This window comes from Takifugu flavidus, chromosome 9 (genome assembly GCF_003711565.1).
Source record: "Takifugu flavidus isolate HTHZ2018 chromosome 9, ASM371156v2, whole genome shotgun sequence".
NCBI classification, from domain to species: domain Eukaryota; kingdom Metazoa; phylum Chordata; class Actinopteri; order Tetraodontiformes; family Tetraodontidae; genus Takifugu; species Takifugu flavidus.
This window is the reverse complement of record NC_079528.1, coordinates 3,831,742-3,859,419: the sequence shown is the minus strand read 5'-3', so window position 1 is coordinate 3,859,419 and position 27,678 is coordinate 3,831,742. Positions and strand designations below refer to the sequence as shown.

General features: G+C 42.2%; 1 protein-coding gene across 3 annotated transcripts in view; it reads right to left on the bottom strand.

Moving 5' to 3' along the window:
* The window catches only part of tenm1 (teneurin transmembrane protein 1), a 141,912-nt gene that overhangs the window by 71,690 nt on the left and 42,544 nt on the right, over positions 1 to 27,678 (bottom strand). For 2 of the 3 annotated variants that reach the window (XM_057043992.1, XM_057043993.1), the window contains exons 4-6: positions 20,872 to 21,115; positions 12,967 to 13,205; positions 779 to 946 (exon numbers count right to left, since the gene is read on the bottom strand). In XM_057043992.1, coding sequence (XP_056899972.1) covers positions 779 to 946; positions 12,967 to 13,205; positions 20,872 to 21,115 — 651 coding nt within the window. The remainder of the gene's footprint in view (positions 1 to 778; positions 947 to 12,966; positions 13,206 to 20,871; positions 21,116 to 27,678) is intronic. The other variant, XM_057043994.1, reaches the window with a different exon arrangement.

The following is a 27,678-nucleotide window of genomic DNA, read 5'->3' as shown; positions in this document are numbered from 1 at the left end:
GTCTTATTCCAATTAGAGTTTATTCAATCCTTGAGAAATTAATGTATTTTAATTAAAAACAGATTTATTGGTGTACCAAATAATTGATTATCATTCCAATAGTATTTGGCTCAGAAATTGCAACTCACTACTTGTGGATAAGTAATGTTTCATTTAATTCAGCAAAACCTTTAAATATCATGTAATATCCCAGCAACAGAACCACAGAAGCAACTCTGAGTTCAGATACACCTGAAAGCCATTGCTGAATCAGCTATTATTGCATTTCTAAAAGTAAACTTTCTAAAAGTGTTAAATAAATAGTGCACAATGTTTATGTGAATAATTAACACCAAAAAAGAAAAAGAATCTAAAAGAAGAATAAAGTCAAATGTCAAAATGAGAACTGCAATTAGCATCTAAACTATCATTTGAAGTTAGTAATTGGCTTAAAAAATAATCTTGGTGGAAGCATAGTGATGAAACAGTCTAATGATGATGCCTGAACATTCGGGTTTCAGCACAGACGGTTTATACGCCGCCATCAAAGATAAAATGAACAAACAAACAGTCAAGCTCATGCATTGTTATCTCAGAATGACTTAAAGCTAAAACAGGGGACAGAATAATTCAACCCCTTTGTTTCCCAACTTCAGGCAATTCATCAAATGTGACACACCTTCAAAACCACCAAGTTTTATTATCACCATTTCTATTGATGAAAAACGAGTGTGTTGTACTATCTTTGTTGTAATGACAAGTTATTTAGCAAACGCTGCGTGTGTGTGTCTCGGCTCACCTCTGTCACCGCCGTGTGTGTTTTCAGGGTGGAGGCTGTCCAGCAGGTGGATGGAGCTGGTGGGTCTGCTGCGGTCATCCTGCTGGTGGTCTCCCGAGCTCACACCGTTCTCGTACAGCTGGCTCTCACCGTGACGCAGGTGCCAGGTCAGCCCTAACAGGTGGACAACTGTTTATACGCACACAAACAGAGAACGGGAGATGTAAAAAGCCCTCATTATTTGAGGCTTGAAGAAGGTGTGTATAAATGTTCCTTAAGTGTTCCTTTTTTGTGTTTTCACAGTTTTAGTGCCTTTTTGTGCCTGAAGACCTGAAGCAAGCTTCTATAAACAGTGAATGTGGCAGAGGTGGGCAATTAAAGCACTTCCACTGAGCCCAAACGTGCTACCTGTATTAAAGCACTAACAGTCTTTTATGCAAGACTAATGAAGCTTTGAAATCTGCTGCCGATTCAGAATCCATATGGGCCTTTTAAACAACAAAGAGTATGGCAGGATGCAGGATTCCCCCTCCCACTCATAAAGCTGTTTATACACACAAGAATCCGGCACACTGTTAAATAATAATAAAAACAAATAAAAAAACAAACAGATGCTTTTCCATTAAGAAAATTAATTAGTGTCTTGCAGGGCCGTTGATGTGTTCAGTAAAATGTGCACCTAATTCAAACCAATCAGCAGGTTCTATTCATGTGTGGTTGTACTCAAATGATGGTGTCGTTTTAACATTAAACAGATTTTTAAAAAAAAAAAAAAATCAAGGGAGCGTACCTTAGCTGATACGAGGAACAAAGCCAATGAAATAAATCATTGCTGATTTTCTTTCTCCTCTGACATTTTCAGAACATCAAACAAAAGCAAAGACTCAAATCACAAAGTTAGCGCGCGCTAGTGGCAGCCAGAGGACGGCTGCTGCAGATCAAGGTAGAGAACTTCTAACGGCTTCAAACGTCTTCGCTGCCTGTCTGCTGTCGCCGCAATGCCGACACCCGAAAAGAAGAAGCACTTGACACGTGCTTTCACAAAATGGCTGCTTAGAGAAACAAACTCGTAATATCCCGGCGCAGCCACGCCGCATGCACAGGTGCCGGCGATTTTCCTGCACGCGTGACTACTCACACCCGCGAGCGGGGACCTACGCGCTCACCCACAGCTGATTCCCAGGTGATGACGATACCTAATTAAAACTCGACGGTTGAAAACTGTCACTTTTTGTGTTGCTGGGGTTCGGCGATAAACAGAAATATTTTCCTCTAAAAACTGCATCTAATCTGTGATAAGCACTGAGAGTTCAAGCCAATTTGGTCGCGCGTTCCACTGTGGCGTCTAAGGGGATCAGCAAATCGCACATTCCAGCAGTCACCCGACTTACGACCATCCCCAGCCTCTGTTGGTTTAGCTATCTACTCGTGCAAAATATGAACTCTTCAAAGCAGAACACTGACGATTACCAGGGCCGTGAGGGAGAAGTCATGCATCATTTAGCTCAGGCTAATTGAACTGTCAGCCTATGACGAGAGCAGACATGGACATGCACAGATTCTTCACATCAGTGTGTATGTGTGTTGCTCGTTTCAATGCCCCCCCCCCCCCCCCCTCCATTCAGTGTAAATCGTGTGGGGGTTTCTCATTAACGCTCCACTGTGAAATTACATGCGATACTGCAGGAATTTGGTGGGGGGGGAGGGGAGCGCTAAAAAGCGTAATCTGCATTATACATCTGATTCGTGGGTGTAGTTTTGCAGCAAAGTTCCTCTGGAGACGTTGCTGTTGTACGTACTCCATCTCTAACGGACAGGTGGGAGACACAGGTAGGCCGACAGAGAGGAAAACATAATGTACGTGGGAATAATGCTTTATTCTACCGGAATGCATTCAGAGACCAGCTGCTGAATTTTACATTAGCCTACACAGCTCATAGAACTCAGTATTTAGCACTGAGTCTGAAATATAAGTGTGCACCTACAAATTTAAGTTTGTATGAATCACTGCTGTGTGTACCGCCTTATATTATGCAGCAGAGCGGAACAACCTATCACTTTTATAAATTAGTTTGTGAGGGTGTTCAGTGAGGGGTGACAAGTCATTCCCAAAATGATATTTTTACCAATTTCACTATTCAATTTCTCACGCTTCATTCTCAGCTCACTTCCTCTTGTCTGAATCGCACTTCCTTTTCTCTCCTTGTTCTTTGCATACTCTCGAGACACACATAGTGCATGTGCGCACACACACACACCCACAAGCGCACGCATACACACACACACATGCACACCTACTTAGGCAATATTTGGGGTCACATGTGCTACACCCCATCTTTGGGAACACAACTCTATTAATAGGAGACCATTTCCAGGTTTGGAATGGGGATGGTTAATGTCCGACTGTAATCAACTGGTGTGTGCGAAAAAGCCCCACAATTTTGGCCCGAGCACACACACGCTCACACACAAGCTCACACACGCACGCACACAGCAGTAATGACTTGATGGTGACAGTCCTCACCAGCTCTCTGATCTTCTCCTCTTCAACACTCCAACTCTCCTCAAAAAACCTTTAGAGCGCACTTCACCAAGTCCTGCTCATCAGCCTCTCTCTCTTACTCTCTTGTTCTATGGCTATTAACCTTTTGCTAGAACACACACACACACACACACACACACACACACATGCACGCACACACAGTGATCTGGAGGCCTTATAAAGAACTGTATTATTCTGGAGGGAACTTTTTGAGGTCCTGGTGCCCACATTTCTAAACTCACTACTTGCAGAATAAAAACATTTCCTTGACCAGACAAGATAGATGACAACAACATATTTTTTCCCCCAACAGATGCCTGCATGTTAAACTATGCAGGAAACAATCCTCCCTCAAGAGCCACTAAGCGGATATTGCGTGCGGATTATTTTGTCAAATGAAGTATTGTTTTTGTCGACAGGGTCAAACATACGAGATTGTGTTCATCATAACACAAGCCCAGAGTCCAACATTATATCCAGATGCATGTTTTTGCTGTTTGTGCTTTGGCACACAGCACGTTGCTCAATGTAAACCTAATTTTGCTTTTTAAATCTACTCAACAACACAACTGCCACAGGCCGCCGAGGCACAATTTTAAATTAGGAAGTATCTTCTTGACAAAATAGCATAAAATGCAACATGTTGACTATTTAAATCTATTCTGGAATGGTAATCCACGCAGAGAGCTGAACATCTGTTGTACAGACACACTGCCCGTATCTCTGAGGCGTCCTCTTAAATGGTTGCTTATATACTTATCGGGCCTGTCTGATCAGCACAGTAACAGGAGTTTAAGAGTCTCGTGCACTGCCAGGGCACCTTTAACCTGCTTGGCTAACCTCTGAGATCTAAATCACTTCACAATTGTTGCATAAACATGCTGCATTAGAAAGTGTAATTGTGTCGGTTCATCAGTCACATGACTTCCGCCTCTTGGAGAGGGATTCCTTGTGGGGTTTCTTCTCTAATGTCAAGTGTCACTATTGTTGTTCAATGGTCCATCCAGTCAATTTGTGCTTTTGGGCTATGCCAATAAAAGTGACACATAACTTACCTTACTGCACCATACTATACTATAGTGCACCACACTACAAGTGAAGGTGTTAAATCATTTTTGTCATAACGTTGACCTGGAATGTATACCCTGCTGTGTGAGTAATTACCAAAACACTGCAGCCATGCTTGATGTCATATGCTGCACTATTCTGAATTATGTCCTGTTTCAGTTGGTGGTTCACCCTCCAGCACTGCTAAAAAAAGAGGATGTGCTCGAGTGGGTCACTGAACTTGGCAAAGCCATTATAGATAAAAATAAATAAGCAGACTATAACTGTGAGACAAAGAAATCAAAAAACCGAAAATGTTTTATCTTGGTTTAAATAGTACCACAAACAGTCATTTTATGAAAAATACATGCACCAAAAGTGGGCCAAAGTCAGCTGCACAGCAGGATGGGTCATGATCCCAAAGTGCAAAAATGCAAGGTTCTAAATTAAAGTGTCTCATTTATATAAATGTTGAACAAAACATTGACCAGAGAGCCTAAAATTTCTCACTATAAAAGGAAAAAATCTGAATGAAATGAAGTTGATGGTTCAATTATTTGGTTCAAGTTTAATGACGATCTTTTATTTCTACTGCTTAATTAATGATGTACATTTTCTTATTTACAATAAGTACCTGTGGGCTCAACTCTACTTGGTTTAGGTCATCCACCACCTCAGTATCCATCTGGTATTTATGGGGAGGTCGCCCAAAACACCTGTGCCTTTTGTGTTTTTAAGCTTGTCTTGACATCACCTTAATGTCCACTGGTTCCCGTGAGTGGCCACCAGCTCACGACCTCCAGGCAAACCTTATTTCAAGCTCTTATTTCTAGTTCCTTCGGGTTTCTGGTGCCACCAAGCACAGAAAGAGCTGCACCTCGCTGTTGGTGGTGTTTGATTTTTACTATTTTGATTACAGAACTAATAAAAAAGACACAGTCTCTGTTGCCTTGTTTTAAAAATGGTGAGTTTGAGTTGTTGGCTGAGTTGCTCTGATGACTCAGTGATGTCAGTGTTAACTCAGCCCACTTGAAACTCGGGGCAAGTGGGTACTTAAAAAAATACCTGGAACCAGATTCTATCACATAATGGAAATTGCTGAAAACTGAGTAGATTCGAGTCACTATTGGAATAGCCTCCATAGTTTGGTTTCATCATTCTGTAGAGCACCATGTGCCTCATCATACAGTACTATTCAGGAAACAAATGGAAGGAACACTTTGTTCCCTTAATATTCTTTGACCATATTTATTGTTGATTCAAAGTCCATGCACATTAGCACACAGGAGGCAGTAAATTCTGTGAGTGTTGTGTGCTCGTATTACCCATGCCAATCTATCAGTCCCACACGGTCCATTTTCTGTCTCATAATAACACATAACTGTCATATGTTAGCCACTGCGAGTGAGTCCAGTCATTATAACGGCAACAGCAGCAGTGAAGTAGTAACAGCATGCAGCAGTGCAGCAAGCTAACGGACTGAAGCTCTCGCGCACATGAATCATTGATCAGTGTGACAGTGAGATGACTGCCAGAGGTAATAGAACAGCACCGCTGTGAGGGGGTTCGGCGCTGTACCCACGCTGATGGCTACCCTGCCAGGATGTGTGTAAGAGATGTGGCAAGCTACAGAGAACAGTGTGGGGTGGAGAGAGACTGAGACAGCTCTGTGGTGAAAGAAAGGAGCACTAGCGGCAGCCCTCTTACCCAGATGTATTGTTCTTAAACTACTGTGGAGAGAACTAAGAGAACTGAAAAAGCCATGCTTGTGGAAGTTTGTGGATACATCTGAGGGCTAACAGATAACAACTGTCTAAAAGGCTACGTAGCAGAAAGAAAAAAAACCTGTATGGTGAGCATATTATGGTTTGGATAAAGGGTGTCCAAGCTTTAAAAGCAAATCATGTGAGCAGGCAACAGCAGCAATGATTCTAGCTAGATGCTGCTATTGTTGTTGGTACCAGGCATGTGTGTCTTGAATAGATAGAAAATGTTTGTGGGCTGCGGTGATGATTAGATTTTAACACTTATGGTGAGAGGGAGGAGCTGAAGACAATTTGAGCACGTGCGCCTGTCCATGTCCGCGTGTCTGTGTGTACAGTAGTTGTGTATTTCATTCAATTTCGTTCATGTTGGATATAACATGTGACTACAGTTGGTCACATTGACTGGGAATATACTGTCTTATCGATAGCTATTAAAGCCAAGGTAGCGTTCCAGTAGGTTGGAAATGATTTATCAATACCATTCTGCAAGTGGCTACATATCCAGGAGTCATTGTCGAGCTCTTTTCACTCATACACGTAGCAAAGTGTCAAAGTTATTCTGTTTGACAGTCAAACACTACGCAGCTGGCTTTGCCCTGCAGCTAACACTTTCAAGAGCATCAGTCATTCGATTTACTCTGTAGTTTAGCATGTACAGTAAGAACAATTTCTCATCTGAGTTCTGCTTGGCCGTGTCAGCCTCAAGCTAAGCCACCAGCTTCTAAAGGGATGGAAGAAGGGAAAGCAAAGAGGGGAAGGAGGGCAGAGGAGATAAAAGGCAGGGAGCAAGAGAGAAGGGAACGACAAACAGAGGACAGACACAAATGGGAAAAACATGTGTGAAGGAGGGTGAAGGAGAGAGCTATCGGTGTCTAAGTTGACGTTCCAGGCGAAGAGCCCAGAGGTCTGCCTGACCTCCTCCCTCTTCGTCTTCATGCCCCCGGTCTGCTCTTGACTGACAAGTGACTCTGAAGTGTTTCCCTTACACCCCTCCACCAAGCCCTTGACAGCTACTAATACCACTGTCACGACTACTTAAGTGTGTTTGTCTTCTCGCATTTGCCTGTGAGCAAGTGTGTGTGAGCAAGAGCACCGCCAAGCTCTGCAGTCTGTTACCGAGCAAGCTCAGGACTCATCATCGCCATGACCTTGCTGTTCTTCAGTGTTTGGTTAAAGGGATAAAATGACAGCCAGAGGGATAGAGGAAGTGTGGAGGCGTCAACATGTTTCTCACACCCTGAATGATGACATCCGCTCTGTATCTTAGCATCTATTTTCCAGTTAAAACTCACCGTCATCTAGTTAGTCATGGTAACAACAGCCCAACGCATCACAAGCCTTCTGCTTCACACATCTCTTTATTCTTCTTTCATTTCTAATCACACTTTCTCTCCCCTGATGTCAGAGCTCCCAAATCTCCCTGTCTGTCTCCCACTCACTGTCTTACTTATCTGTGGTCCTTTCCCTGAAAGCTGAGTCATGTTACGGCCGACAACGTAGTGTTAAATGAGCAGAGGACTGGCGCCACGTCAGGTTTCCCTCCGGCAGCCACCCTCAGATACCGAAAATGCCGCAGACGAACGGCAACACGCGACCAAAGCTCACAGTCACATCATCTCTGTTGTTTAAGCGTAGGTGTGCGGCTGTAGTTTGTGCTTGTCTGTGCCACACGGAGGATGAGAGGGTGTGTAAAAAAGTTGCAAGCTACTGTGTGTGTGTGTGTGTGTGCAAGGCTGCTGAACTATCTGAGCTATTCAGGCTGTTTCAGTGCAGCCTCTGTGACCTTCTGGAGACATTTTACCAAAGGGCTCGCTCACTATTCAAAGAATAGCGTGTCCAGCCATTTGAAGCGTTTTCACCAAAGGCTTTCGTCCGTTGCCATTAGTGCAGTTTTAGCAAAGGCCAGCAGGTTTCTTAGAGCTCCATCGAATGACCAAAATAGAGGACCGAAAACAAAGAGAAACTGGACCAATCAATACAGACCCCAATGAGGCATGAAACAGCTGCCTGGTCGGAGAAAAAAAAGCTGGAGGTGAGGAGGGACACACACACAGACACCCAAAGCCATCATTTTTATTGCTTTTTCACTGCAATTAACCAGCAGTTGTGGCCACATACACCTACTATTGAACCTTTAACTGAAAGGAGAAAGTAGACTGTGAGCTTCACAGGAACACTAGCAGACATTAGCTTGGCCTGTTTTGACGAATATATATAATAACAAAAACACAATATATGGTGCACATTGTGATTGTATGACGACCAGATGAAGCCCAGTGAACCAGCACGATCCTGGTAAAAGGGCTTTAGTTTCCAGGTCCTACGAGAGAGGCTGTAACCATTTGCCCTTCCTGACAGAACTCAGCACAGAGGTTCACCACACAAAGTGGCAACACCTGTTCAAAAACACTTCTTACAGAGAAGGTAATAGGTTACTGAGGCCAGGCTGACTCAACACCTCCAAAGCCTTCCTCCGCATGCACATTCATGACCAGACTCACCAATGTCCACTATCAGAAGAGGGCACACCTCTGCTCTTGCCCATTCCACTGATACCGTGGAAAAGTAGGCCCAGGTAAGTTACAGCTAGAGAGGTCATTCCAGTTCCAGCCTTCATAAGTTATTCAAACTTACACGAGAACGGAGGAAAAACATAAATTATTTTCGATTTGGAATGATGACAGATTATTAACTTTTGTTGGAGAGATGTTTTCAGCTTTTTGACTTATAATTGAATGCTATTATTTTGTCATTTTCTTTATTCTTTTTAAATCTCCAAATTATATCTGAAAGGGCTGCCACAGCAGAAAAGAAGCAAATTTTGTTTTTCTCTTTTTGAATAATCATTTTTGTTGAAAATGACAATGAGCCTCCTATCAAAGAGCTAACGTGAGTGTGGGTAGACAACTGATGTCCTTGCACATGTCTGTGGCTGGAACATTGTGCTCCTGACCTCACAGTTTTTAAGTTTTTTGCTAATCTTAGAGTGTTTTCAGGACAAATCGTACCTGAAGAGGGAGAACGTAAGCAAGAGTTTGCTGGAGATGGCTGCTCTGAGTTTGACCCCTGCCAGAACACTCTGAACAGTCATCAAACGCTGAAAGCTGATTTACAAACAGAAACCACGTTAAAGTAATGAACTTTAAGGCACTAATGAGTCATTTAGTGTTTATGGAAGCACCAGGTCCCCTGAAGCAACACATGTTGTACAACAGAGCTATAAAACAGTCTGAGCCTAAAATGATCATTGTCTGCAGTACACAGCTGACTGAAATGTGATTTAGGGGTGCTTATTTGTTTACAGAGTGACACTGACTGCCTCATTTTGCTTACACATGAGTAGATTTTCCCTCTTGCCGTAGAGATAATTATCTTTCACAACTGACGCCTAATGCCCTCTCCTTACTTTTGGTTCAGGAATCAATGGCTTTAACTCTATGAACAGTGGGATATTTGTTAGAGTAAAGAATACATTCTAATTAGTTTTCTGACAGCCAGACAATGTTACTATTACATCTTTTACAGACATTAGTGGTGTTGTCAGCGGCAATATTATGCAAGATGCAATCTTAATCTGCCCTCCATCTCTCCTTAAATGCCCTGTACGCTATCATAATGCTTTGCTCCTCATATCTGATCTTGTGCTTAATAACAAGCTTAGACTGCAGGAGGGAGGGGTACGTTGGGAGATAAACAAATTAACAAAGCTATTCACAGCCCTTGCACCACCGGGGGGTATGGGGGGAGAGGAAAGGGGGCTGTAAAGAAAGAGAATCGGACTGCCTTAACTAATCACAACAGGGGGCATATGCAGCAATCATTTTGGCAAAGCATTATCTCTGCAATCATGCATCGTCCTATTGTTGTGCTAATTGGAAACCCTAAATTGAGACATAATGTTATGGCCTCATTATTTGCTAGGTTACTTTTCCCTGAAATAATAAACAAGTCATATAACAGGCCCAGAGTGCGTTAATTTGTGTGGGTATTAAAGACTGACTTTGACAATTTGACAATCATGATTTGACAATCATGAGTTGCAACAAATGCTGATTGGGGGATGCGGCTGCATTATGTGTCCCCTTATTGCACATCTCCATTGTTCAAATTGGTGAGGAACTGCTGTCCTTTCACACACTTGTTGTTATTTTAGGGCCTTTTATCAATGTGAGTATATCTCTGGATTGCACAAGCTTGTTAACAAGCTTTAATCTGCTCATGGCCCTGTGAATCCTTGCTTTGCCTCTTTCACTAGCAGGTCATTGTTCCTTTATCAGACCTGATCCCCGACCATGAATCAAAGACATTTAGAATAATACTCAAAGTGATAAGAGTCCCTAACCAACCTCGTAAATTAATTTTAATTTGATCCCAGTACTGTAATATTTAGCAGAGCTGCATGGACAAACGAAAAGAGTTGCTCATTTGTGACCACATTCATAAACCGGATGCGTTTGGATTCCACCGGCGGTCTGAAACGACACATTTCCATTCAAATCAATGCGCGTGTACTCGGGCGGTGAGGTGTGAAAAGAAAATACAGCATCCGGTAAATTTTCAAAAAAGAAAATTCCGTGTTGATCAGTTTCTACTGTACAGAAGGTTTTCTTTTTAAATAACCCTAATATATAGAAAATAATCAAGCAAGTTGACATTTGAGCAAAATAATAGAATTCCCTATGGGAGAGTCAATGTAATCCAAATAAAAAGGGCGTGCACTCCTCCTCAGCATGTGTACATATAATATCTTCTATTGCGTCTTGTTCCATACACTCTCAAGTGGTCGTAAGGCACGACTGTATGGGAACCTTTTTCAGCTGTTTGCTGATTTTGCTCTATGCTGCACAATGAAAACGCAGCTAGTACATCATCACCGTTACATTTCCTGTGTTTCCTGTCCTGACAATTTGCATCACATTTTCACCTGAAACTCATCAAATTCTGAAGCTTTGATCAATGCTAGTGACAAAATAAGTCAGTATCAGGGCTGTTTGTTGGATATAAATGTCTACATTTCTTAATAAAAAAAGGAAAGCCTGATTAACTACACCTTAGTGTGAGTTTTACAGTACAAAATGTCAAAAATTACCACCAAAATGACCACATCAGTGGTACTCATGCCTGATGGGTTATGGTCTCACAAAGATTCCTAATTTAATGAGGTAAGAGTGAGGAGCTGAAAACCAGTTAATCAATGCTAAACCAGTTCCATTTATTTAAACATCTGTAATTGACAGATGTGTACAGCTCTGGTGTGTTTTTTTTAATTTCTCATCATACTACGCATAATAATAAGCGCATTGCCAACTATATAGAGCCATAGCCGACAGGAGCTGATTACACTGGCATAAAATATAATTCATTATCATATTTTTTAATACTACAGGGCTTTTTTCCCTGATTTAAATATTAATGATATTTAAAAATGAATTTTCAATAACCTGATTTAATGAGAGGAAAAACTCAAAGTGAATAAATTTAACAAAAATCAATGCAATTATTAATAATTATTTTCACAAGATGAAAATAATATCTGTGTGTGTGTGTGTTTTCTGTTTTTTTGTCAGTAGTTTCTAATGAATTCATTAAAATGACTGGATCATTATGTAATGAGCGAACCTAATCATCTGAGTGTCTAAGTCTCAACCTCTCCCCTGAAGACAAAGACACCATCGACTACTTCAATTATGTTATTTGAATATTTTTGATTTACAGACACATTAGCTATAGCCTACATACCATATATGTCTTGCTGCAGTTACCATGGTGATGTCAACGAGATCAATCATTGCCAAGTAGGAGTGGAGCATGACACCAATTAAAAGGTGATGTCGTCTCCAAGTCATCACTCACACTCCACACTAATGCACTAATTACCGGGGCTGAGACATTAATGGAATAGCATGGTTCGGCCTGAGGATTAATCTGCATGGATTTGCTAGTATGTGTTTGATGTCTGATATGTGCATGTGTGTGTATGTGTGTGTGTGTGTGTATGTGTGTGAGTGTGATTAATGCGAACTCCCGCCCGCTCCGGTGTGACCTTGAGCACCACCACAGGAGGGAAATGAACCAGCTGGGTGGAGGACTCTGATATCTGCACCACGGGGTGAAGTGGGTGGAGCAGAGACAATGCAGAGGTGGAGGCCTGGGCCAAGGTTGGAAATATGCAGGATACGGGGCAAACGCAGTGGATCAATGAATACAGCTGGGGTTTAAATCAGCTGATCCGATCAGTGGGATGAATATTTTTTGGACAACACTACTTGGCTACAGGCAGCAAAACAGCAGCTGTTAAGGAGGGGTGATCACGTTAAAATAAAGATTACAGTTTTCTAATCAGTTTAAGATACACAGAAAATAAGCATGAACAGAACCAAAGGGCTAATAAAAGACATCGCACCGTAGTACCATAATAAGGTTACCATCTCTGAGAACAGACAAGTTATTATTGCCTGCATGTGTGTCTCTATTCTCGAATAATCGCTACTTTGGAGAACGTTGGTGTTCATAGCCGATTCACAAGTTAGGGGATCCCGCAGAGGTCCACATTTGGTATATATTACCTGCTGCTTTAAAAGCCAACACCTTCAAAGCAAACGCGTCGGCTTTTCAACGGCAGTACTTTGATCCATATCGATCTCCTCTTCCTTTTTAACTTCCCGTTTTTTGTTCCTGTACCCTTTGATGCTTGCAACATTTTGTTTGTATCAAGACACAATTGTGTTTCTGGGTGTTTATTGATTCCTTCTTGAATTAACCAGGCACTTCCTTGACAAGACCTTCTCACCCAACTTCAAAAACATTGAAAGTTTGGAACATAAATATCACAGGAGACGTTTGGCAGGACTCACCGATGACGTATGTGAGCAGCAGGGCCAGAGTGAGCGTGAGCAGTGATGCGGACAGGGCTGTGCACTTCCAGTTGCAGCAGCGGTGAGGCTTGTTGAAGGTAAACAGTGGTCTGGTCACGCTGCTGCGAGGGAGTGGCCGCGGCGGAGGGGAGTACACGGTCCCAGATGTCAGGGGGTAGCCCTGTGCTGCCCCGGACAGCAATGCTGAGGAACCAGAACCCTGCTTGAACAGAAATTGCCTGTTGAGGAGAAATACAAAGGAAATTATGTTATGAAGCCCGACTTTACTTTAAATGAGGTCACTTGATACTTTTCACAACATTTTTCATGCTGTGCGGTTTAAGGTGACAATGGTGTCTGATTTGTCACTCAAAGGTCAAACAATCTCGGTAACAATGGGTCTTAATTTTCGACTGAGACAAGCCAGAAACGGCAACTGCTATTGATAGATGTTATCATTTTAGCCAGCATTAACTTTTAAAGCTGATCTTTGAATGTTTCCTGGCTGGAATTTGCAACAATGGTCTTTAATATTTAATAGTTGGTCCCGCAATGAACACTTGACGTGATAATGACATGATGCAGGGGATACAATTCTCTAGGTGCCCTCATGGCAGCGGTGGTGCTTTCTTTTTTTGGCGCGTTCAGCCTCATCCGAGAATCCAAACAACAATCCTCCATCTGCACTTCAGTGCTTTCAAAATAAAAAAAGGACTGATTCCTGTTTTTTTTTTCTCTTGACACGAGCATGAGGGCCTGCTTTCTTATCCCTTATAATCACAATAACTAGACTATCATTAGCTAATGCAACTTTAGACAATAACTATTATACCAATTCATTTTCTGCTTATACATATTTAAATATCCACAAATGTTCCCATTCCACCAGAATTATCCTCAGAACCTTCTTATGGAAGGTAAGTAAGTGAGTTTTGGTGTGCTTGCGATATTCCATTTCCAACTTCTTCACCTAGAAGTACTAATAAATAATGAAGCATCCCTATCTCTAACTAATGCCACCAGTTCTTCAGCATTACATGATTAAGCCTTGATGTTGGTAATCTATGCGGGCACACGGCTTCTATAAATAAGTGTAGAGCATCAAAAATGTTGCTGGTAAAAACATGTCAGGGCATTAGTTGGAGTCGGAGATTACAGGACATTGCTGCTTTAGGGCAGCAGTGGCCAACGGGTCAAGAACTTAGAGCCAAATTCTTTTACTGTTACTGCAAAAGAATGTTATTCGTAGTCCCACGCTGACACTGTCAGTGTGTTTACACAAGAAAATACTTCTGCTTTGAAACTGGTGTGCCCCTGAGGTAATGTCCCTCTGTCGACATCACAAACCACAGACGAACAGCTTTCGTGCAAATCTTACAAGACTTTGAATTATAATTAAGTTTACAAGAATGTCTGGTTTCCTAAAGGAAACAAACCCCTCAGTTAATGTTTGAATAGCGGCCTGACGTCTGTGAAAACACCTCCTGTTTTTTATTTCATTCGCATCCATTATGTGCTACTGCGATGATGTGTGGACAAACGGCTGCGTCACAGGAACAATCCTTCAAAAAATAAATATTCGGATTCCTTCCTTTAGACCTAAAATATTAGAAAAGTATTGCACTGTGTTGAATTTGCTCAGAATGGTTTCACAAGCAGTAATAGCCTGAGGATACCGGTATACACAAGCAATTAAAAGAATTCACAGATAAAGTTGTGTTTTTCGCTCAATTTTACAAAAACATTTCAGATGGACCAGTGCATTCTTATTGGTCAAGAGGTGCATATCGCTCGTGAGCCACGGTTTGGCCAGTGCAAAAAACTTAATAAAATGACTAAACTCTTATCACGCTATAAGTGCAGAGCTTTAATCTACACCACTATTGTAAAAGGAATTAATATATATCTATGGCTTTGACTGGCCAGTCACTGTGTGGGGGAAGGGTTTTAGAGGGTAAAATAGTTAATGCTGCCCTTATCGTTCAGAATTTTAGTCCCACAGGCTTACGTCCAACATTGGGGCCACTGTTTTTTTTTTCAATTCTACAGTAAAAAATGATTGGTTAGGCCTATCTAGGACAGTGGTTTAATCTTTTGCCAATTAGTTAAACACAGCCGAGCCTTTTTTTTCTAGCTCTCTGGCATCTACTACCTTATTCTGATTCTATTTATGCAAATCGGCACTCAGAGGAATTTAGACTCACTCTAAAATACGTCTGACTGAAACTCATTTAAAGAGCCCCCTAAGGTGGTAGATTTTAAGAGGAGACCCTTCTCCTGCTCTTTTGTAAATGAGGCATACAGAGCTCAGATTCAAATATCACTCACAGGACAGGAGGATGGAACCGCACTCAACTACCTGATTCATTTAGAAACCATAAAATCGAGGATGAAAAAGCAGTCCACAGTTATGACCAGTGCTAGTTTTCATGTTCCTCTGTAAAATCTGAGAGGTGAGCAATTATGTGGCAATTATGCAACAAATTATTTAGTCCACTTTAACCAGTAAAAAAAAAAAAGACAGAAAAAGAAGCATTGCCAAAAATGGGCCCAAACCACAGGGAATGTGCTGCTGAATGGAAAATTCAAAGCCATTCACTAGAGAATAAGCTTCTCCGGTGCAACATTATGAGCCACCAGTGTGATGCAAATCAGCACAGATATGAAAAGGAATGAAAAAGCCCTGACAACCAAGGATCAATGACTCACCTATTTCTTTTTTTTTGCTCATCAAAGTGACTACTTAAGTTATACTGCTCCATTAGTTAAATGGAGTTAGGGTTCATTTTCATTATGAAAAGGAGCCTGTTAGATAGCAGATGATGATAGGAAGCTAAGCTGAAGGGCAATTAATCAAGGTAGCATTTCAACTATATTGTGTTTGGATAATGAGGGTGAGGGTTGGACAGTGTCAGTGGGGGAAGGAGAAATTTGGGGGAGGAGAAGGGAAATGATGTTCTCGGAGAGCATGGATCAGGGAACGTATGTACAGTATTAGCAGTTTCCAGCTTCTACTGATGTCAAAGCCTGCAGCTGAGAGTTATTTTAAAAAAAAGAGTCATTATTTTCTTTCCTGAAGGATGTGTGTATTTTCTTTTTGTTAGGAGTTTCAGCTTAGTTTAGTTTGTTTGCTTAACGCGCTAGCTCCGGGTCCCCGGTGCGATGCCCTTCGTGTTAGCAGGAAAATCCTCATTTACAACACCTGTCAGTGGGAGGCTTTTAAAAGTTAAATGTCAGAGTGAGGAGAAGAAAAACAGCACCAGCAACCAGACCCATTTCAAATAAAAATACAGATGCAGTCCAGGTGCGGAATTCTGACTCCAGCCAATTCGAGCGCTGCAGTAATCTGTCAGGGTGGTGTGTGTGTTTTGGAAAAATTCTAAGTGCCTCATTTACATGTTGTATTGATCTATTTTGACAGTCAAAGACACTTTCTGTATCAAAGATGACTAGAAAGGCTGTAAATAAATCCAGTCAGGTCAGCTGGATCCTTCGTCAGGATCCAACAAAACATCCTGGAGTAACCATGGAGTCCTAAGACCAACAGTCACATTAGCTAATGTTCATTGGGTGGCGCTGGTTAGACGGGGAGTTTGTCTTCTGGGTTCTTTGGTTCGGCTAGGAACGTAGGGATGCATGACAATAATAAGGGTCACAATCCATAGTCATGAGACCAGAGGGTAAAATAGGCTGTAGTGAGCATAGATGGATGCATGGTAGAGTTCTTTTAACCATAAATTTACCATAAATTGTTAAAAATAAGAAATAATAAAATGTCAGGATTCTTTCTTTCTTTCTTTTTTAATTTCAACAAATTAAAACAGGACAATGGCTAAATGGGCTACTCCATGGTCTATTGTTTTTCTTATCCTTTTTTTTTTAAATCACTCCTTTGTATCCTTCCACCATTTCTAACAGCTAAACCAGATTTATCTGCTCATTTGGTGGGCTTGAACAAATCAGTATGGAAGCAGGACCAAGTTCAAAATGGTGGAACCACCCTGTGGAGCCACAATACAGGTCACACTTCATGTGACACAGGATATAAGAAACGGTCCAGGAGTTCCGAGGGTTAATTCGGGCTGTGAATGTGACATATCAGGGCAGACACGTAGCTGAGCTCACTGTGCTGTTATTCCATCCGTGCAATGAAGAATGTGAGGTCACAGGCTGGTAGGACGGTGGTCTCTAGGGGCAAGAAAGGACGGGGCCATTAAAGTGGGGCCAGACAGCAGAACGACAGTGCTGTTGGACACAGACCGCACTCATCTCATCCCATGTTCATCTGACCACATCTATCTTCTTAACTCATTTATATCTTTGAATGGATCTGATTTCAAAAGGAAAAAAAGTCTACCAGGTCATTTAATTATTTTTTTAAAGGACACAGAAAATGAGAGTTTTCATAATTTAAACATTTGTGTTCAGAAATCAACTTATTGTAAATTTCAGAAAGTCAATATTGATTCAATTGAGGGCGTTCTTCGTATGTTCTTTGCTTTGAATTGACTTTTTAACTCTCCATTCTTTATCTGTTCTGTTCTCTTTACTCTCTTTTCCTGTTTTTTTTTCTCTTTGTCATCCTGTGAGGTGGCCCCATGGCTGTGCTTAACATAAGAGACAGCTGACATCCATCCTTCACTCTCTACCTCCTCGCCTCACCTCACCTCTCACTCTATGCCTGGCAGCCTCCACCGAAGGCTGCGAGTCAGATGGGGGGGCACACACAAGGCTGCACATGGAGCAATCACACACCTGGTTCAATGCTAGTTCAGCCCTGAAAAGCCAGAGATAAACTTAAGGACAAATCCACAGATGTGGACAAACACAACATGGGCTCAGAGAGAAGACAATCGTTCACAAATCCATTTCAACCACAGGTGAGCATGATCACTCTGCTGAGGCGAGTACACAGGGGGAGTCTTGATGAAAGCAGATTAGACTAAGAGGGATGGGAATACAACAGAATTTATATTTGTTCGATGTGTTTGAAGGTCTAGGTTCTTCACACGGAGCTTTCAAAAATGCTTTCCTGTTCTTCCTCCATTTTCTGCCTTTGATCTTCTCAGATCACATCCAGGAGTAAAGCCCAAAAAGCTCTGACTTCATATCAGAGGGCAGATTTCCCCAGAGATAGGAAGATGATCAGAGTTCCTGCTCTCCGGGAGGCCAGACTCTGCAGCCCGGGGCTCGTCTCTACCTGCATGTGTGTGTGTGTGTGTGTGGGTGGGTGGGTCAGTGTGTGGGTGGGATGCCTGTGAGTGCAGGAACATCTGTTGTTAAAGATGATTTTGTTATGTATCTACACACCCGATTCCTGTTGTCTTCCTTCACGGAGCTAAAAGTCAGACCCTGGTCCATTTATTACAGTCCCACACCTCCTAACACACCCAGTGTCAGCCCCGGTCAGATATATTGAATATCCATATCTGCATCGTTGCTCTAACAGAAGCGGGCCTCTCCAGAAATGTAATGGACATACAGTCGAAAAGGAAATCTATGAACACTTCAAAAAATCTTAATCTCCGCCAGCGTGCGTCAATACGTTTCAATACATATTCATCAAAAAGGAATCAAGGAGAAGGGAAGAGCACTTGACAAGTGGAGATATGCAAGTTTTCTTGTCGTTTTTATTAAGGTTTTCACGGTGCTTATAATTCCACCGGCATGAGCGTACATGTCAGGTTCGCTGCTGATAAATCTTTAATCTCGTCTCTGAGATTGTGCTGATAGCAGCCGCATCAGGGCAAAATTGGAGATATGAAATAATTAGATTAGTGTTGCGACAGGATGCTGCTCAAATATTAAATCCAAATCAAAACAGTGAGGAATTAAGCACTTTTCTCTCTCACCCTTGTCAAAACCAGATTGAAATGAAGCAATAACATCTGAATTATGCTATGAAGGGACACATTCTATTGACTGTGGATATGATTATGTTTTATGGTTTGGGATGAATCGTGCACTTTCAAAAGAAACTTATTTGACTATAAACTCCCAAATGCAAAAATGTGTCATTACAACAAGGCGCCATCCAACATAGCGAGCCACTGTGGAAACTGTGTGCTATCATCACATCGCGTTCTTCCATTATGCGCTGTATGCCAAGCAAATATTGATTGGAATGATTCGAAACACACAAAAGTGTCGGTCCTGGATTCTTTAAAGCAAACACGCAGATAAGTAAAGTAATTACACAGCACTCTTGACAAGTCTCTTATATTAATACACACGTCTGGCCAATGATTAATTTAAATTGCCACTGAATCTAATTTTATTCTTCCTTTCCTTTAAATGAGGTAAGATCTAATTATGTGCTAATGCATAAGTTATTAAACTTCTTCTTCTGCCATGGCAGCCTGCCAATCTCATCCTCACTCATAATACCAGAATTCAGCTGCCTCTCCGAGCTCTCATTAAACATGCAAACACATTGCTGCTGCCTCATTCCAAAAGCACCCTCACAAAGGAAGATCTCCAACAGAATTCAGGTGATCGGTTATAACTTATGCATTCGGTAGATGATTATTTCAGTGGAAAAATTCCGGTGGTTCGTTTTTGGCGTGCAGACATTTTTTCCCCCAAAGGTGAGAAATATTAACAGGCAAGCCAGAAGGTGAATATCGGCTGTGTATGTGGCCATTCTTTCAGGTTGTAATTGGAGGTAAAATGGTGTTCTCCGGGCCTGGACTCACCAAAACAGCGGTCTTTAGCCTGGACTGTCAATAACCATTGACGACCTGAAAACTCAGTATGTAAAATCCACGTCTGAGTCCGTTGATGAGAGATTAATATGATTGGCTCTTTTAGCATTAGCCAATCAGGGCAAGTAAGTCAATCAAGTCAAGAGGGACCACCTCTCTCTCTCTCTCTCACACACACACACACACACACTTGAACACACGTGCAAACCATCTCATTAATTCATCAAAATATGCAGATGTGGTAAGGAGTTCTTGACTCTCAGACCACTTGTCTCTCAGTTCCAGCCTCAGATGTGTTCTCTGTTCAGTTAGTCCGATGAAGCAGGAAGCAGATGCATCACACTGTCCAGACTCGGGACTTCCTGCCTTCTCAGACTTTACCTGTGTAGCTCACAATGGTTTCCATCGAAGACAGACTCGCTGTGTATTCCCTGTGTTGTATTCAGTTCTGACAGTAGAAACCTGAACTTCGTGGTGGGTTGCAGCTATTAGCCCTGGTTACCATAGTGCCGGCATTATGTGAGGTTACTCCAGTGACGTCTGCATCTTCAATCAAACATCTAACTAAACTGTAAAAATCACTGATGGAAATCTTGAAAGAAAATCCCGGTTGATTAAACTTCTTGATAATTAGCCCTCTCCCATCATGATAAATGGTGACTAAAGGGAATAAAAACAGCAGTGCTTTGTTAGCTGCTTCCAATCCCAAAAAGCCCCAGTGAGATTTGAGAGAATCCTAGCAAAGACAGCCTCCATGCTGGTTGTCTTTTGTAATGCTGCTGCAGATCTTTGCCAAGTTAAACCAGGCGAGGCCAAACTAGCATAAGTGCGCTAAAAACACCCACTAAGGTAGTTTGTCTCAGACAATGATGAGAAATATCAACACAGACTGCCTAAATTCGCAATCCTGATGAAAGATATTCTTTATTCTATTGATCTATTGCTCCATCCTCTCAATCATCAAATGGAACAAAGGTCTTTAATCATATATTATATCAATAAAGTGGATTTTACATATGATGAAGGTGACTTTTCTTGAAGAGGTTTTCATTTGAAGGTTTTCTGTGACAGCTAACTACTGCCAAATTCTCCCTTTTCAACTTCAACGCCACTTCAAATCCATTTTGTCTGTGTAAAAAAATCCATTGCTGCTTAAATGATTTTGTGGGTGCAGTCAGAAGCTGAAATCATTTGCATTCACCTGGTCTCCAGGGGGATGTTGCTGTTGAGCACCCAGCTGTTGTGGAGCTGTGCCTGGTCTGTGCTTGAGCTCGTGTCTCCCCCCTGGCTGCCCTGGCCGGTCTGACACCGCGTCGGCATGGTCTTCCTTTGCAGGCTGACTTGAGCGTAGGGTGCGGGACGGGCACACGTGCAGGCGTGAGGCGGGGGAGGAGGCGGAGGCAGCGGGCGGAACGTGAACTGGCCTCCTGGACTGCTGGGCAGCTCTGAACAAAGACAACACGGGGAGAGAGACGGTGGAGAAATAAACAGAGATTTATTAGGAGCGCGGTGTCATAAATTTGAAATAAAAGTGACACGGACATTGACAGTATTGGTATTACGCTGATTGAAGGACATAAATCACCTTGAAACTACGCCTGTTCTGTGTCTTCCCTTCCAACCCGCTTTGATACATTTCCAGCTGCCCTATAAATAGGTTCTTCGCTGGCTGCAACATTGAGCAGTCTTTATAGAGCTAAAAGCTCTGGCTTAATCTGCACCCCCCAGCCCCAAACTACCCATGTGATGTTTATTATGAGATCTGTAGCTCAACGGAATGAGCTAGCCAGCTGTAACTCTCACACTGGTAACCTCGGGCTTTCACAGGAGCTCCCTCTTTCGCCATCATTTTTCATTCTCTTTTGCCAAAATTCTGCTTCCTTCTTTCCCTTCCCCCTCGCTGCTTTCTTTGGGTTGTGTCGGCCTACTGAATGGCTGTGTAAAGTAATTAAGGTTCAGATGAAATATGTGTGGCAACAGAGGGAGCGCCATTTTGAATATGGTTCCACATTGTGGCGGCATACATCTGAGAGTGTTCGCAGAGCTATTGGAGGCGTACTGTAGCTACTGGGGGGAAACTCGGGCTGTGCCATTGCCCCTCAACCCGCAGGATCAATTCTGTTTGGCTGCATTAACAATGAATGTACCATTAGCCTTAAACCTGCTGTAAAAGGCAAACGGGTGCTCGCGGAGACAGCCATTATTATCTGGCAACTTTATTCGGTGTTGAAATGTCAGCAATTATTTTCTATCTGGAAATCAATCCCAACAGGGAGAATTCTACAGAATTCCACTGCAGTCGAGTCAAAGCGTCATTAGAAAAACACCAGATAACATTTGATTTTTGTTGCCAGAAGGGAAGCTGTGAAAAGTAAAGAATTAAATAATCATGTTTCATGTCTCTACAGATTATTTTGATAGCATAAATTGATGAAAATTACATGCAACTGTTCACGATTAAGAAAGCGTATTTACCAACTGTTGAAGGCAAAGAGATGAAGCAAACCCAGAACACTGGCATTTACAAAAACAACAAAAGCAAAAACCCTAAACAAGCCTTGAAATCTCTTTATGTGACTTTTTGACACGAGTCATTTAAATTCTCAACAATCCTGGGATAACTCTATTTGCACAGCTTTTCCAAAATGTCTCCACAATGTTCTTCTCAGATGTTCTTATGTTTGCAATCAGGCCGTCTGCTCGCGTGTACGCGTGTGAGCGCATTTGACATTCGTCTCAAATGCTTTTGAAGACGTGACAGATTTTCATCTTCCATCGCTGCTACCGTCTCTCAACATGGCTGAACTGCCTTTGCCACATTTCCTTTGAAATATTTGTCTTCTTTCTCTGTTTACAGAGCGACTGAAATGGTCTTTTCCATACTGGTGACAAGCCATTACTCACACACTTACTTCATGCACCCTTGGAAACACAGAGGGGGGTTCTCTCTCAAAGCTGTCCTCCCCCCATTGTTGTTTATTCTACTCAACCGTCTGTGGTGACAGACACACTCGCACATTAAATTGTATGTTTTTAGAATTTTACGTGTTTCTGTTGAACGGCAACAGCTGATGCAGAAGCTAATAAAATGGATACGTTGTATTTATAACTTGCACGGCCCTGATCAGCAGAGCCCCTCCTCAGACATTTATGTATTATTGCCCCGTATGCAAACATATCCGTTATCACAGCAGTAATCACTTGGCGGCTGCAGGAGCTAATCAAAGTGTGCTAAAGCTGACTCCATGTAAGCTTGGTGAGGAGACAAGAAATGCATCTGTGTCATCACCTGGAGGTGCTGTTTGGACTAATCTTAATGGATGTCGGAGTTATTTTTGCCCGGATCACCTCTGAGTATTAAAAATTACATGGTTAGGGAAAAGCAAGAACATTTTTAGAGCCGTGCCGCATGGCAGCGTGGTACCACCGCTGGCTTTAAAGTGGTACTTCCGTTTGTAGCATTGCACTGATTTATCAGTACCTGTAAATCCGCTGATTCCCCCTAGAAATCCCAGAAATCCCATGCTCTTCAGGCTTATTTTTTTCTGTGTGTTGAAATTAGAAGGATTAGCACATTACAAAGGGAAAAGAGTTTGACTTAATTTTACAGGCTCTATTGTCAGAGCCTTTATTTAACATTGATATGAATTTAACTTTTAAGGATTCAAACAGCCTCACATGATGATTCTATATTGGTTCAATAATATTTTAGCCATTTCTGCAAAAACCTTCTGTGATGATGGAAATGAACCGATTTAGTGGGTAGAATAGCATCTGAGTAGAAATGCCACTTTAGTTTTGACTTTTCCTTTTATTTTCCGTCATTCTCTCCATCCTCCTGCATCTCTGTTCTCCCTCCTGGCTCTTTTCCCTTCACCATTTTATAATCAGCAATGATACCTGTGAACAACCGTCTGTGCACAACATGGCGTAGCACAATTCTGGGTTATTTGGAACAAATGCCATTTATTCCATTGGGGTTTTTTCTGCTTAATCACTGACCCATTCTTAACTTATTAAGAATGCAGATGGCTAAAGTGCATACAAGATACAGAGTGAATATATTAATTACATTACCTGGAGAACTCACAACAATACGCACACATTTACACAAAGCAGCTCAAAATCGTGTTTCTCATCTCTGACACAGGACCAGTCAGGGTTTTCCATTAATTACTTTTCCGTGTTCTTCATCACTTCAGAAGGTCATGTGTAATCCAGGAGCATTAAAATAGTTTGGAGCTAAGCTCAAAGTTTGATTCTGTCTCCTCCAGAGACTTTAATCACTCGAGCCAAATATTTAACTGAGTTTAAGCACACACACTGTAGGAACCCCAAAAAAAGGGCTGATATTTACCTTGAACCAGACAAACAAACCTAAAATGAAATTCCTGCCAAGCTTAATGCAGAAACTGTACCTTTCCCTTTTTTTCTGTGTGTATGAGTGAGAGTGAGAGGCTTGTTATTACAAGATTAAAAAGCAATTAATCGTCTGTCTTCAGTCTACTCACAATAAAAACTCCATTTCGTATTACGGACACACAGCCTGGGGAGAACCGTGCCCTTATGCTGGTTTCGCATCTCATTTCTGCCACAGAAAAATCGACAGTGTGCTCCTTCAGAACACCCATCTCAAAAATCCCCAACACCTGCCATCGCACTGTTTTACCTACCAGCGTATTCTGCTTGTGCGCCTGGATAATATGTTCACTTCCTCCTTTGCATAAAAGGCATAATGGGGAGCTTGGTTATAGTCTCCGTTTAGACGGAGGAATTGTGAGGGGAGGTAATGTTGTGGGGCAGGGTGACGCAGAGGCCCCGGCTGCCAGGTGGTGCTTTCGAAGCTTCAGCCATGGTAGTCTGAGGAAGAGTCTTATTTTCCTCATACGAGTGCGTAAATGGCAGAGTAACGTGTGCCCAAATCATCGACTCTCCGGATAAATGTCACATTGTCGGCATTGTTTTTTTGTTTGTAGTTACTGGCTGAGAGCTGAACAGACCAGGCAACAAGACAGCAGGGAGACGATGGCCAGAGGAGGACAATGACAGCAGATGATCGGTCTGTTCCCTCGGCCTCCTCTGAGATTTAGTCCTCCAGAAAAAACATTGGTAAAGTCGTTTATGCAGGAAATCTTCCTGGATTGATTTGCTTTTGGATACATAAACAAGGTAGGACAAAAGCTGGTTTAACAGCCAGCAGAAGGGAGATCTGGGAGGATTTGTTAAAAAATGTAACAGGTATTTGGGCCAGCTATCAAAAATTCATGAGTGCATGTGGAGTGTAGCTGAAATAGCAGCATGTATTAGCTATTCAAGACAATTTAAGTATTTAAAGCCTAGTCAAAGAGAGGAACTAAGAGTTGCAGGCCGAATGAGGCTGTGTTGGTGCATAAAGCAGATAAATGAGTGGAAAATAATGTTGTTCATGAGTGTCATCATTAGAATATTTTACATTCCATCAAGATGCACCTGCCAGATGTTCAGCGCAGCCTGAACACCGGATGACGAGATGCCGTAATAGTCTTTCACTGGAAGAGGCTGGGCCTGTATTTTTCCCTCTGTGGATGGTACAGTTCTTTAGTAGTGAAACAGTGAAGATATTCAGAAAGTTTTCTTGTGGTTTGTCACAACAACCTGAGCTCTGCCGGAGGGATCTTTTTTTCTCCTCTGCACTGTACATGTTGCACTCCACAGCAGTTCATTTTATTTTCTGTTGATCTATAGCCTGAGCCTGAGCCTATAGATCTGAGCCTGGCTGTATTTTTACTTATATCTAAAATGGTGCGCAGTACATTACTTTGATTATTCAACCGAAAGGGTAGAGAGCACTCTGATTAGAGCTTTTTCAATGTCAAAATAGGTTTTATATTTTCTTTATGTAGTGTTGAGGCAACAGCAACACAATTCATTTAACGAGCAAGTAGACCAAGTGATTGGAATATTAACGTAGAAAAAAACTATTAAAGTCTAATATTTAACCAGTTTTCTTCCCCGTGTGTTTACTTCTTCCTTGTTCTTCTTTTCTTGTTGTTTTCAACATTATTGCGGCCAGTGCTCCAGTGCAGACTTAATTTCACTTATTACAGCGAAGCCGTACAAAATCCATAGAGCCTGACCTCAACAATATCAAACCTGCCTCTCCAGCTGAGGAATGTGATCGTTTTAGAGCACATTTAGCACTATTGTTGGACCAGGACCAGTGAAAACCACATCCACCCAATCAGCCACCCCACTCTAAAAATAAAAGCCTCATAATTTCCCTTAGGATAGCTTTTCATCTATCTGGCTTCTTAATTGACTTACATTAAATAGCCGCAAAGTTTATTCCACTGCTGTGCTTCAATGAAATAAATAATTAACCCTATAAAAAGGTCAGACAAGTGAAATTAGGACTCACTGGTTTTATTCTTCTTCTTTGTGATAATGAGATAATCCTGCCCTCACTGTCCACCGAGCTGTCCCTAACAATTTGTCTTTGTCTTAATGGTGTATCTGGCCACCGATAAGACATTATCTCGATGGATTATATAAGTTCTAATATGACTCCTTTCATTGGATGGCTGCGGACCAAACTGGTGTGAAGGATGATTAAATTGCCAATAAAAACAGCCAGTGTATGATAACAGCCCCCAATATTGTTAACGATCACAGCGACGATGACGATGCTGATGAAGATAACTCTGACACCAGCGTGGGTGCCAGGGATGAAAAATAGCCGCGGTAATCACCGTATCATCCACAATAACAATAGTGATAATAAAAAAGAGCATGGATGGGCGGAAAATGCCGATAATTATGCTGATGACGGTGGACTCAAAGACGGCAATTACTAAAGAACCCGTCACTGATTCATCTCCGAAGACGTGAATAAAGAGAGGGGGGGGGGGGTGTCTCCATTTAACAAAGTGACCCGATCATGTTGTCCAATTAAAGCAAGAAAATACATGTGAAGAGACAGAGTGCTCTAAGAACTTTTCTCCCACACGCAGAACCCCGTCGATCTTCATACACCAGCAGATAATTACCAGTCATGCATCATCTGGCTTTCTCCTTGCTGAGGACTCCCTTAATGTGCAGGCAGCTGCGTGTTTGTGTACATGTGAGACGGTGCAGACTGGTATTTATGTGCATCTCTGCGTAATTGCTTGTTTTTACCCCCTTCTTCAAAAACAACTCCCGAGCTGCTCAGCGATTATGTTTAGGCTGCAGGTGATTCTGAAAGTTGCATCTCCCTGGAGAAACTCTAAATTCTCTCGAGTCTGACTCCTCGGCTCAGACGGCTCGACGCTTACCATCGCTCAAGCGCTTCACTGCGGGGACCCACGCTCAAATTACACTATCAGAAGAGCTTCCACGTTCAGTTTGGCACCGTTTATGTGAGTTGATGAGAAAACGGCAAATCGATGTTAAGATGGTTGCTATTAAAACTACCAAACTTTCTTTCTTTGTTTGTTTTTTTACCATGAAGGATTTTTGTGTAGGTTGAAGTACTTTCGCCTGCAAGTAACCTTGTGGAATAGCAGCAAGCTGAGCTCAGCTGAGAACACGACCGTGCCCTGATCTTCCTGACCTTGTCACTGCTGCACGGCACCCAGTCATTGCCACCTGCCAGGGATCTGTGCAGGTGTGTAGATACAAGCATGCGGGAATATGACAAAGCGCCGGGCCGTGCTCGAGCCCTTCATGGTGTGAGTTATTAGTCTGAGCAGAAATCTGCATCACTAGTCCAGAAAGAGGGCGAGACAAGACATTTGAGACTGAGGAGGTGAAAAGCCGCCGCGCCATTACAGTGATTACTGCACACATTCATCTTTTACAAGCCTCGGGATCCTCCCTGCCATTGTTTCTCTTATATAAGAACATGCCGCATCTCCCTCCGTCCCAAACCAATCACAAGAAGACGGTATGGAGGAGCTGTGTTTGCACACAAATCCGGCCACTGTTTTTCTTCTGACTCTGACAATAAAATGGAAGAAAGTAGCCTGGCTTGACAGCAAACAAACCAATA